The following is a 12,387-nucleotide window of genomic DNA, read 5'->3' on the forward strand; positions in this document are numbered from 1 at the left end:
AAAAACCCCAACATTAAGACAATACCCTATCAGCACACACTTGGCAACACTGGGAAGGAAAAACATAGGAACTATGCTAAAGGACCAGCAACAGCACAAACATGAATAAGAGAAGCCCACATTAACAGTTGTTGCTGTTTGTGACGCTTCCTGCAGGTTCAGTATACAATTATAACATGTAGACATGCGGTCTGAAAAGCTCCTGGATCTGTCATACAGTATTGTGATGATAGTTAGTCACTGTTAATAAACATTATGGACTTCATTATTGGTTTGAATGCAAAATTCAATCAAAAATGTCCCATGTTTCAAAAATCTTGTAGGATGTAAACCTTATATGACACAGATGGTTCTTTATGTGAGGTCAGAATTTAAATATTGAGCCAAAGCCATTGTCAAGTCCTGGTAAGATGAATTTCCAAGTTGTGTTTGAATCCGCACTGAAGATAAGTGAGATTATCTCACCATTGAAAGATTTGGTCATTTGTTTAGGGAAGCTAATTAAGGGAAACAAGATTTTAGTCAGTGCACGAGTTTGTTTGACAGATTGTAAATTGCTGTGCTGTCAGTGTTCATCTATCTTTGCTGTGCATCCATCTTTGCAGGGCGATATTGGATTTCGAGGGTTGCCTGGTTTACCAGGACCTCCAGGTGAAGGCCTCCCAGGACCTCTGGTAAATTTAAAACCTTTACATTTTTCAAATCTTTAACCTCTTCTGTTTTAAGCAACTCCCTTTTACCTGTTTTGTAATCAGAAATATTATTATATTATTCATTTTTATTTGGTTTTTCATTTGTTTTATGGGAACATGAGTCGAGGACAACATTCTAAGGTGTTTACTTGAGAGGAGCCTTTTTCAAATTTCTCCTAAGTACTGCCAGATGGTTGTGACTGAGTTACATTCTCTGAAGAATAACAGATTGAAAAAAAAAACACAGTGCATTATCTTCTGTGCAAACATGCCCACAACTGGGCTGCTTGTTCATTTTTGGTGGCATTTATCGTGATTTTTCCAACAGCACTGTGACACATGGGTGCAGGGTGTGAATCTCCACAGACATATGTGTCTGATGAGAAACACTTGGCCTAACAGGCCTTACTAAAAGAACACCCGGCACCCCGCACGTCCTCACATATCATATCCAGATTCCCCACAGGCTTCAGGTCAGTGTCTGTGCAGGTCCGAGCTCTGTCAAAGTCATGCAGCAGTAGGCAGGTTTTAATTGAAGATGCAAATAATAGGAAAAAATGGGAAAGCAGAGCACACTGACACTTGTCAGCTCTTGTCCGTGCTGAGAAAATGGTGATGTGAAACATTCACAACAACACTGGTAACCTTGAAGTTGCTGCTCTTTATTACAAGAATACAAAGTGTGTTTCATGCTCTTATAGATAAAGTAATTTTTTTGTTGGGTTGAGTTATTAATTGCACATGTGATATATATAGCTGCTATTGCCTTTTCTCACATTATGAAGTCAACCCAAACAGCAAACGTATTACAGTCAAAATTTTTAGTAGGTCATGACATCAGATAATTTCTTGGATTCAGCTGTTTTCACAGATGCACTGCAGCCCAGAAATCGAGTTGTCATAGCAGCATGCAGACAACAAAGCATTCAAAGTAGAGGAGTGCACAGATGTCACACATGCATCAAAATCAGTAATCTTATTTTACTAATTTTCTTTTTTTTAAGCCATTCAAGAAAAAAATGAGGATATTTTGCCAACTTTGAAGCTTTAATACTGAACACACAGACAAGAGAAAACACATTACTGCATTCACTTTGGAGTTTGATGATAACTGGTAGCTGCACGTGACTTGAATTTGCTGTAGTCATGACTAGTTGACATTCAGTCATGACTACAGCAAAAGGCTTAAGTAATAGAGTATTGTTCCTGGCTTTTTTAATAGCACCTCCCCACAGGTGGAGCCTGTGTAATTATGTGAACAGCAGGTCAGCAGGTCTGCTGCCTTGACCCCAGTAACTGTGCCATTTGTATGGCTGCAACAAATATTTCTTTCAAAAATTACAAATCTGCTTTTTTGTCACATTGTAGCCATTTTTTGTAACTGACCTTGAGCTGTAGTTATACAAGCAACATGTTTTGACTTGCAGGGTAACCCTGGGAGACCTGGTCCACCTGGGCCAACAGGTCCTCAAGGGCAAGGAGTTCAAGGGCCAAAGGTAGGCTGTGATTTATTGTCCTTGATAGACATTCACATATCTATAAAATATCCAGACATCCAGGGCTCTGTGTACTACCTAAATCTGTAAGTATCTATCACAAGCTGTAACACAACTGCCTTGTGTGTTTGATTCAGGGTGAACAGGGGGCCCAAGGTGTGGTAGGACCAAGAGGAATACCTGGAGACGGCTTTCCTGGAGCTAAAGTCAGTTACTGTGTTGCCCGGGACTGAATGTGCGGAGCATTTACAATTCTTTGAGTGCTGATGTTTTGCAATGTGGTGTGCAACAGGGTGATCGAGGTTTGACAGGGGAGAGGGGGCTGAAGGGGATCAAAGGAAATGTAGGAGACCCTGGAACCCCAGGGCAACCTGTGAGTGACGCTAATGATTCCTTCATGTCTCAGTTTGTTGTGTTCTGTTTTGTGATGGCTGGGGAGAGGGCTCCAACCCCTGAACCTGCTCCTATGCTGCTTGTTATCGCTGCTGACATTTGTCTGCCACATTAAGCTGGAAGATTTGCAGAAACACTGACACCTTGTGAATAAAAGTTTTTTAATATTTTTGGTCCTAGGGCCGAGTCGGTGCCAAAGGTGAAGCTGGCCTCACTGTGAGTGTCATGTGTTCATATCTGTATCGTTTTACTTTTTGTGATTATCCATATGCTTATATTGTGTATTCATTGCAGAGAGAAGACGTCATTCGATTGATCAAAGAGATCTGTGGTAAAATATCTTTTGATAGCATAAATATTGTAGTAGATTTAATTTCTCAATGAAAGCCACTGTGTCATCTGATCTGTAAAGTGCTGGATCCAGTTCCACAGACTGGAACTCATCAATGTGACATTTCCGCCATGATCTCATATGTTGATGTGATGTAATTCTAGGATGTGGGATCAAGTGTAAGGAGAGGCCTATGGAGCTGGTGTTTGTCATTGACAGCTCAGAGAGTGTGGGGCCTGAGAACTTTGAAATCATCAAGGACTTTGTGAATGCATTAGTGGACCGGGTAACAGTGGGCCGAAACGCCACCAGGATTGGCCTGGTCCTGTACAGCCTGGAGGTGAGAACTGTATTCAACTTGGCCCGCTATATCACCAAACAGGATGTCAAGAATGCAATCAGAAACATCCCATATATGGGAGAGGGCACCTACACTGGTACAGCTATCCGCAAGGCTACGCAGGAGGTCTTCCATAGTTCACGTTTGGGAGTAAGCAAAGTGGCCATCGTGATTACTGATGGGCAAACCGACAAGCGAGAACCAGTGAAGCTGGATATAGCTGTGCGAGAAGCACACGCTGCCAATATTGAGATGTTTGCCCTGGGGATCGTTAACACCTCAGACCCAACGCAGGCCGAATTCCTGAAAGAACTGAATCTAATCGCATCTGATCCAGACACGGAGCACATGTTCCTCATTGATGACTTCAACACCCTGCCAGGTAAGAGGCATTTTCTTTACTTACACTTAATATGAGTCTTTGTTAATGAGTTGAGCTGCTTGCTGATTGTATTCTGATTATATTCCTATAGAACAGGAATGATGTCTTTGTAAAAAGCAACATAAATGTGATTTTCGGTGATTTATTACAGCTAACTGTAATAAAGCATTCTTCAGCAGCATTCTTCACAAAATGTGGAGAATCGACTGAAGTATTGTGATAATATCCCTAAGGAACTGAGACAAGAATCCTAAAATTAAAATAAAATAATATCCTCTGGCAAATTAGTTGTATTCATTCAGCCAAAATAGCATGAAAAAAACCGTAATGGCACAAAATGTCCCCGGGATTACCTTAGGGATGTCGTATTGTGAGTTGCCTGGTGATTCCCGCCTCTAGTGAACCAATTTTTTAAAAATAGATTTTTCCATTTTCATATGGATCCATTTATATTTTAAGAGTGAAGTGCTTGTGTGACTTGAAATCTACAATTTTGTGTTATATTATTAAAAAAAATCATATCTTAACTTATATCTTATACAAGCTATTTTAGACACCTATTTAGCTCACGTTTATGTGCCCTATAGTTACAAGTCACATATACTCTTTAATCTAGGCAGAATAACTTCATAGTGGTTTCAAATCTCATTAGTGTTCTGATCTTCTATGTTGATGTGAGTGACAATTTGAAGAAATAATGGATTATGCATCTTCAATAACACTTCTGAAGAGCTACTTTTGCACACTTAGGCAGTTCGGTTTCACTGTAGCTTTGCACGTTACTGGAGCAAAAGTAGGCATTATTATAATGAATGTAGTGTGTTCACGACCCGGAATCTGCTAATTAGCAGAAGGCAAAGCTTTATAAAGGCATGGGCGATAGGAATGTTTATTTTTAAGTTTTATCTGTTACTGGCACTAAATGAAGTATATTAGTATTCCACCTCTGCATATGACCTGTATGTTTGTTTGTGTACCAAATTAATGCAAAGCCATCTGATAGTTTTTGAGAAATTTAACAGAAAATAATTCCTAAAAAAATCTTTTAGGCTATGTCTGGGGAGCGAATAGTGACAAAACATTAATTAGTTAAATCCTTTTTCCTAGTCCCTAACTTCTGTGTCTTTGTGTCACAGCGCTCGAATCCAAGCTGGTCAGCCAGTTCTGTGAAGATGAGAATGGAGCCCTAATATATAACAGAATAACTAATGGCTACAACGGCTATGGAAACAATGGTTATAATGGGAACAAAAATTTAATCAATGGAAAGTATGCTACTGGTGGGTATGGGTACAGGCCTGTGACCCAACCGGAAGTAGAGAATGGACGTCAGACTGGTATCAACACTGGTACCAGCACACACAGCCATAGAGGAATGATAGAGACCACCCAGCATGAGATTAAAGGATCCAACAGAGTACATGTATGAAAACAAGAATACATCTTTATATGTACATTACACACTTTTATTATTCTAACAACTGGTTTCTGTTTTTTTTCCTCAACAGGAAGGAGGGGTGCAGCGTGGGGACACATTTACCCACAGCACCTCAGACAAACATCTCTCTCCATCCAGGGAACACTCTTCATCATCATCATCATCATCATCTTCATCCACAACATCCTCCGGTGTTTCTGTACAGTATGTACCTGTACCAAGGCCAGTTCTTCCCAAAGGTATATGAAGTCCAATACTCTGCTCTACTTTTCTACCTTTCTTATGAGCAAAATTATTTTTATTACAGAGATCCAAAATAAATAAATTCCCTCACTGCAAAGACCTCACATACATATGAACTCGATTGATATCCCATCCATAAACAATAGGGTTTAATATGACATTTAATTCAGTTTTATTTATACAACGCCAAATCACAACAATAGTCGCCTCAAGGTAGACCCTACAATAATACATGCAGAGAAAAACCTAACAATCATATGATCCCCTATGAGCAAGTGATTTGGCGACAGTGGGAAGGAAAAACTCCCTTTTAACAGGAAGAAGCCTCCAGCAGAAACAGGCTCAGGGAGGGGCGGGGCCATCTGCTGCGCCCGACTGGGGTGAGAGAAGGAAGACAGGATAAAAGACATTGGCCAAACCTTTGCAGCTGTTTCAACTCTTCTGAAAAGTCCAATAAAGTGTGACTCGCAGTGTGACTGTGGCCCAAGGTGTTACAATCAATGAAGTATATTTACAAGGTTAAATAAAGCTAAAGGTTAGCAATAAGTTAGCTAGCTAGTTGACATGTTAAAATGATATGTCACACTATAACTAAACTATTTTTTTTCTAAATGTATAATATCCTTATTTAAGGACACGAGAGGAGGATAATACTTTATTTATCACATAATAGGAAAATTCTTTATCTTTTAATAACTTTGGACTAATGGCAGCTTTCAGAATTACTTAAAATAGGCCAATGGACCTAAAATGATACGCCACCTCATGGCCACAGTATTTTTTTGTGACATGAATATTTTTTGTAACAACTTGCAAACAAATGTTAATGTCAACAACCGAAATGAATAATGGCACAGAAAATTAGTTATGATATCAGATAATTACTGAAATCCAAACCTCTGCCTTCAGTGTGGGGGTGGTACATAATAATCTGTTCATGTTTAAATGTTTTCTGTGTTTTGCACCCTGTTATATTTTTGTCTGTATAGTGCTGATAAGGGATAGTGACACTGGGGCATTAAACGAATAGTCAGCAATCTCAGATTTGAGATGGCTGCAAATGTGGTGTGATGACACCTGATGGAGTAGATGAAGCTCCATTGGAGTTCCAGTCCAGTGTGCTTTGAGTACAGGCAGCAGAAAGGGAGCAGCTTTCGTTGATGTGGCCTTTCTGCTGTGTGCGCAGCAAGGTGAAGAACAGGGAAGCCAATTATTTTTGATGCAGTGTGGCTGATTTTGTGGAATCTGCTCTTTTCTGACAGCATGGTGAAGAAACAGAGCAGAAAGGGCCACTCTGAGGTTAGATTAGGTGGAAACGAGTTCTCTCATTCATATGACATCTTCTCCTGCAGAGACTGTCCCCTTGGACCCCCGCTGTGGCTTGGTTCTGGACCAAGGCACGTGCAGGGACTACAGCATCCGCTGGTACTATGACAAACAAGCAAACGCATGCGCCCAGTTCTGGTACGGAGGCTGCAATGGCAACAAAAATCGATTTGACACAGAGGACGAGTGCAAGAGGACATGTGTGGAAGTCAGATCAACTGGTATGCTCTCATGATTTATGTCAGCCATATTTTTGTCTTTTATGTCTTTCACACCTTGCTGCTTTATTTGCCTTTTTCATGACTGAATTATTGAGGCTTCGACACTCTGCTTCGATCCAAATGTTTGGGAGTATTGACTTTCTCATATATATTTTTTCCAGGTGGCTGAGTGAGGGCATCCGTCACACATCTGCCTACATTTCGAGGAGGGGCAGCTATGACCAGCCATTTTTCACAGGGTTATGTGAAGTTTTAGCATAATTCTCAGGCATATACATGTACACTGATGTTCTGTATCATCTCCACATTTTTGCCTCTTCCTCCAGGATCTCTTGTAATTACAGTGAAAAAAAGGAACGTAGCATGGATAGATAGGGCAGGAGATCATCCGTCTTCTCTCAGGAATACAGATGAGGGCTGGCTCGTAGCGTGTTAGGAGTTCCAGAGGACTTGACATACCCACAGATCATTTTTTTCATACAAAGCCTGAGTGCTGCAAACGTGTTGAAAAGATGGACTATAACTAATAACTCCAGTGCTTCATGACTTGCCATATAGATTTAATTTCCTTACTCAATCACTCTGAGGTCTATTAGTGCATATTCACAAAAAACTAAAAACACACAGTAGAGATGAAGTTTCTCATCCCTTGTATCGATCAAATATAGTTTTTTTTTCTTTTCATATATATGATTCCTAACTTTATGGAATCTTTTTGAGCATTTGAATGTGTTTTTTCTTAGATTTACTGAATGAAAAATGTTTACACTGTTTCACTTCACAAGCTGTAACAATAATAGAAATACATGCATACATGTGTACTCACACACACTGCCCTCTACTGGGTAACAAGTGTTAATGTCATAACTGACGTCTGCTGTATGAGCAGAAAACCTACTGTTGAACACCCCGTCTTTGTTGCTAGGCTATACTGACTGCATTCATACATACTGTACTAAGTGCTACATGGTCATCATTTAATATCAAACATTTTTGATAAATCAGTTCTAAAGTAATATGTGTAAAATGCACCAACGTTATTGTATGAACATGATTTGGAGTATGGGGGTATTTTTTCTAAAATAAAGCTGACTTTTATTCTTTTCCAATGTCTATATTTTATTTAAGCCTTCCTAAAAATCCCAAAATCGATCATATAAAAAGTGTCCTAACATCGGCATTTGTAGTATTTATTAACATTATTAGGAGAAAAAGTTTGACTGAGGATGTTTAAAGTTTGGAACATGTTTCATGTTATCAGTGCGTCGATTCAACGGTTCATCAAGGCTCATAATAAAACCAAATTGCTTTTAGCGTAGCAGTTCATGGTTCTTGATGGTTAATGGTTCAGATATGAACATTAACATAGGATTTCATAGACTGAATATAAAAGATGGAATGCTCTGTGACTATTTTCAGGATGACTTCATGAGCTCCATCAATTATGTTAAGTCACATTAAATACAACATGAAATTATTTTTGTAAATAGTGGTCAGCATTGGTCAGAAAGGAGAGTAAATCAGGTAATGTACCAAGAGTGGGTGATGTCCATTGGTTTCACAGTCAAATCATCTCCACAGTTGGGATGCCTCATTTGAAAAGGGTAAAACTTTGTTTGTGATCACTGCTGGCTCTATTATTACCGCAGCCCTGTAACCATTTATATTTGTGTTGAAAAACGCCAGAATCTGGGCAATGTTCTTCTGACAATACGCGATCGTAGGGAAAAAACCTCTGCATTGGCGCTGGTACAGAATATAAATAGCTTCCTGTTTAAACTTCTTCTAAGTGATTGCTAAGGGTTTTTCATCTTTCCAAGCTGTTGCAACATTCTCCTCTCTGTAATCGGTTATATATTGAAATGCCAGTACACTCATGTCTTCAACCTGGGCATGCTTTGTCTGCCAGGTTACAAAGGCTGGGTGGTGGGTGACCGACCGAAACAACTCCATCTTTTATAAAACAAGTAAGCACCCAATGAGAATAAGGGACCAGTCAGAGTAAAATATAATTTAATTTTGATCCACTTACCCCAACAGTAATTTTTATACAGTCCCTTAATACCCTGGACAAATGGCTACTTAAATGTGATTTCAATATGGTGTAAGTGTGCATAATTAACCTCCTGTGGCTTTAGGGAAGTGGCAGAGTCAGCTCTATCCTTCTCCTTAAATTACATTAGACACTCCTCGACAAGTGCCATAGTGTGATCTATCTTTAGCGCTGCCCACGGGAGAAATGTTACCTAACTCTACACACTCCTCACTTTATCAGGCAACAGGAATAAGACTCATATTGATTCAGACGCACCAGTAATTACCTTTTTTAATTGGCATTTTAACATCTTGTAGTAACTTCTGCGGTGTGACCATCCATCCATTCAAGACCAAGGAAATCAAATAAATGTTTTCATTTTAAAATCATCTTGGTGAATGGAAGAGTGTTTTAAAAGGTTCAATAGCAGAGTGCCACACACACATGCTGACACAAACCAACAGCCAACAAGGAAAGTGCTGAATAATGCTGATTGGTGGAAAGAAGTTCTTCTAGAGACAATTTTTGCTGTCATCGTGCAAAATTCACTCATATCAATAGACTCCTGCTCATGTGAGTAATTTACAAGAACTTGCCACATTATCTTATTATTATCCTGAATTTTTTGTGTTCTCTGTAAAGTGCACAAACACACGTTACAAATGCGCCAAATTAAGCGCCTTGAGGCGACATTTGTTGTGATTTGGCGCTATATAAATAAAATTGAATTGAATTGAATTGAAATGACCCATTTGTGGTGGAGTATCAGTCTGCTGTAATCCATTAGCATTTGATTTCCATGAATTGATTTTGAATTTCATTTCTTTTCATTTCTCGTCAATATTTTTCTGTTTGACTTCGAGCTCAGATATTAGCATAAATATAAATGTTAATATTGTCAGTTAAAGTGAATTGTTAATGCTATCTCCATCCATCCATCTTCTTCTGCTTATCCAGGGCCGGGTCGCGGGGCCAGCAGCCTAAGTAGAGAAGCCCAGACCTCCCTCTCCCCAGCTACCTCCTCCAGGTTGTCTGGGGGAACACCAAGAGGTATATAATCTCTCCAGCATGTCCTGGTTCTGCCCCGGGGCCTCTTCCCGGTGGGACATGACACCTCACCCAGGAGGTGTCCAGGAGACATCCTCGTCAGATGCCCAAACCACCTCAACTTTGATGTGGAGGAGTAGTGACTCTACTCTGAGCCCCTCCCAGATGGCTGAACTTCCCAGCCACTCTTCAGAGGAAGCCCATTTGTGCTGCTTGCCAGGCACCCCTGCCCATGTCCCCGGAAAAAGGGACATGGGCAGGGGTGCGCACAAGTTTTCAAAATAAAAAACGCGCACCAGATAAGAAGTTGCAATGTCAGAAGGAGTCCGAACTGCAAAAGAAACGCTTCTGACATTTCTTTGGAGATGGAGGAACATCAAAGTAATTGCTTAAAAGAGCTTGCTTCTTTGACATCTTTAAGTGTTCTAAACAAATGTCTGTCCTCCTCCAGAAAATTTAATGTACGCAAACATGCGTTGCAACTTCTTATCTGGTGTGCGTCTTTTATTTTGACATTGCATGCACACCTGCAGACCACTTATGTGCACCCCTGGACATGGGCCCATCTTCCTGCAGGCCTACCACCCACAGGAGGCACCGTAGGGGTCGGGAGTGGAGGCCCTGGAGATCCGATCCCCAGCTACAGTGGGGCAAAAAAGTATTTAGTCAGCCACCGATTGTGCAAGTTCCCCCACTTAAAATGATGACAGAGGTCAGTAATTTGCACCAGAGGTACACTTCAACTGTGAGAGACAGAATGTGAAAAAAAAATCCATGATTTCACATGGTAGGATTTGTAAAGAATTTATTCGTAAATCAGGGTGGAAAATAAGTATTTGGTCAACCCAAACAAGGAAAATCCCTGGCTCTCACAGACCTGTAACGTCTTCTGTAAGAAGCTTTTCTGTCCCCCACTCGTTACCTGTATGAATGGCACCTGTTTGACCTCATCATCTGTATAAAAGACACCTGTCCACAGCCTCAACCAGTCAGACTCCAAACTCCGCCATGGCCAAGACCAAAGAGCTTTCGAAGGACACCAGGAAAAGAATTGTAGACCTGCACCAGACTGGGAAGAGTGAATCTACAATAGACAAGCAGCTTGGTGTGAAAAAATCAACTGTGGGAGCAATCATCAGAAAATGGAAGACATACAAGACCACTGATAATCTCCCTCGATCTGGGGCTCCACGCAAGATCTCATCCCGTGGGGTCAAAATGATCATGAGAACGGTGAGCAAAGATCCCAGAACCACACGGGGGGACCTGGTGAATGACCTGCAGAGAGCTGGGACCAAAGTAACAAAGGTCACCATCAGTAACACACTACAACGGCAGGGAATCAAATCCCGCAGTGCCAGACGTGTTCCGCTGCTGAAGCCAGTGCATGTCCAGGCCCGTCTGAAGTTTGCCAGAGAGCACATGGATGATACAGCAGAGGATTGGGAGAATGTCATGTGGTCAGATGAAACCAAAGTAGAACTTTTTGGTATAAACTCAACTCGTCGTGTTTGGAGGAAGAAGAATACTGAGTTGCAACCCAAGAACACCATACCTACTGTGAAGCATGGGGGTGGAAACATCATGCTATGGGGCTGTTTTTCTGCCAAGGGGACAGGACGACTGATCCGTGTTAAGGACAGAGTGAATGGGGCCAAGTATGGTGAGATTTTGAGCCAAAACCTCCTTCCATCAGTGAGAACTTTGAAGATGAAACGAGGCTGGGTCTTCCAACATGACAATGATCCAAAACACACCGCCCGGGCAACAAAGGAGTGGCTCCGTAAGAAGCATTTGAAAGTCCTGGAGTGGTCTAGCCAGTCTCCAGACCTCAACCCCATAGAAAATCTGTGGCGGGAGTTGAAAGTCCGTGTTGCTCGGCGACAGCCCCAAAACATCACTGCTCTTGAGAAGATCTGCATGGAGGAATGGGCCAAAATACCAGCTACTGTGTGTGCAAACCTGGTAAAGACCTATAGTAAACGTTTGACCTCTGTTATTGCCAACAAAGGTTATGTTACAAAGTTTTGAGTTGTATTTTTGTTATTGAACAAATACTTATTTTCCACCCTGATTTACGAATAAATTCTTTACAAATCCTACCATGTGAATTCATGGATTTTTTTTTTTCACATTCTGTCTCTCACAGTTGAAGTGTACCTCTGGTGCAAATTACTGACCTCTGTCATCATTTTAAGTGGGGGAACTTGCACAATCGGTGGCTGACTAAATACTTTTTTGCCCCACTGTACCAAGACTTGATGCAATACTATAATGTTAAAATACATCAAACAGAAAAACCTACTCACAGTTACACACAGGTGGTGTTCATTTGGAACGAAGAGCACCTGAAAGTTCTTGTGTGAGTATTTTCTATTTGTATGCACTCTTCACTATCTCATTTCATAAACGCGAATAATTTGTTGGTTTCTGAGTTCAGCTT

The 12,387-nt window shown here is 40.7% G+C and overlaps 1 protein-coding gene across 2 annotated transcripts in view; it reads left to right on the plus strand.

Moving 5' to 3' along the window:
• LOC146491956 (uncharacterized) overlaps positions 1-8,099 on the plus strand; it is a 33,502-nt gene extending 25,403 nt beyond the window's left edge. The window contains exons 26-36 of one of the 2 annotated variants that reach the window (XM_085150875.1): positions 606-674; positions 2,120-2,188; positions 2,326-2,394; positions 2,481-2,561; positions 2,762-2,797; positions 2,876-2,912; positions 3,077-3,634; positions 4,771-5,057; positions 5,143-5,311; positions 6,668-6,862; positions 7,024-8,099. In XM_085150875.1, the coding sequence (XP_085007001.1) occupies positions 606-674; positions 2,120-2,188; positions 2,326-2,394; positions 2,481-2,561; positions 2,762-2,797; positions 2,876-2,912; positions 3,077-3,634; positions 4,771-5,057; positions 5,143-5,311; positions 6,668-6,862; positions 7,024-7,031 (1,578 nt within the window). In that variant the 3' untranslated portion in view covers positions 7,032-8,099. Of the gene's footprint in view, positions 1-605; positions 675-2,119; positions 2,189-2,325; positions 2,395-2,480; positions 2,562-2,761; positions 2,798-2,875; positions 2,913-3,076; positions 3,635-4,770; positions 5,058-5,142; positions 5,312-6,667; positions 6,892-7,023 lie in introns of those variants that run through there. The other variant, XM_085150874.1, reaches the window with a different exon arrangement.
• Positions 8,100-12,387: the final 4,288 nt, after the last annotated feature.

The sequence above is a fragment of the Neolamprologus multifasciatus genome, chromosome 23, assembly GCF_963576455.1.
Source record: "Neolamprologus multifasciatus chromosome 23, fNeoMul1.2, whole genome shotgun sequence".
In the NCBI taxonomy this organism is placed as follows: Eukaryota; Metazoa; Chordata; class Actinopteri; order Cichliformes; family Cichlidae; genus Neolamprologus; species Neolamprologus multifasciatus.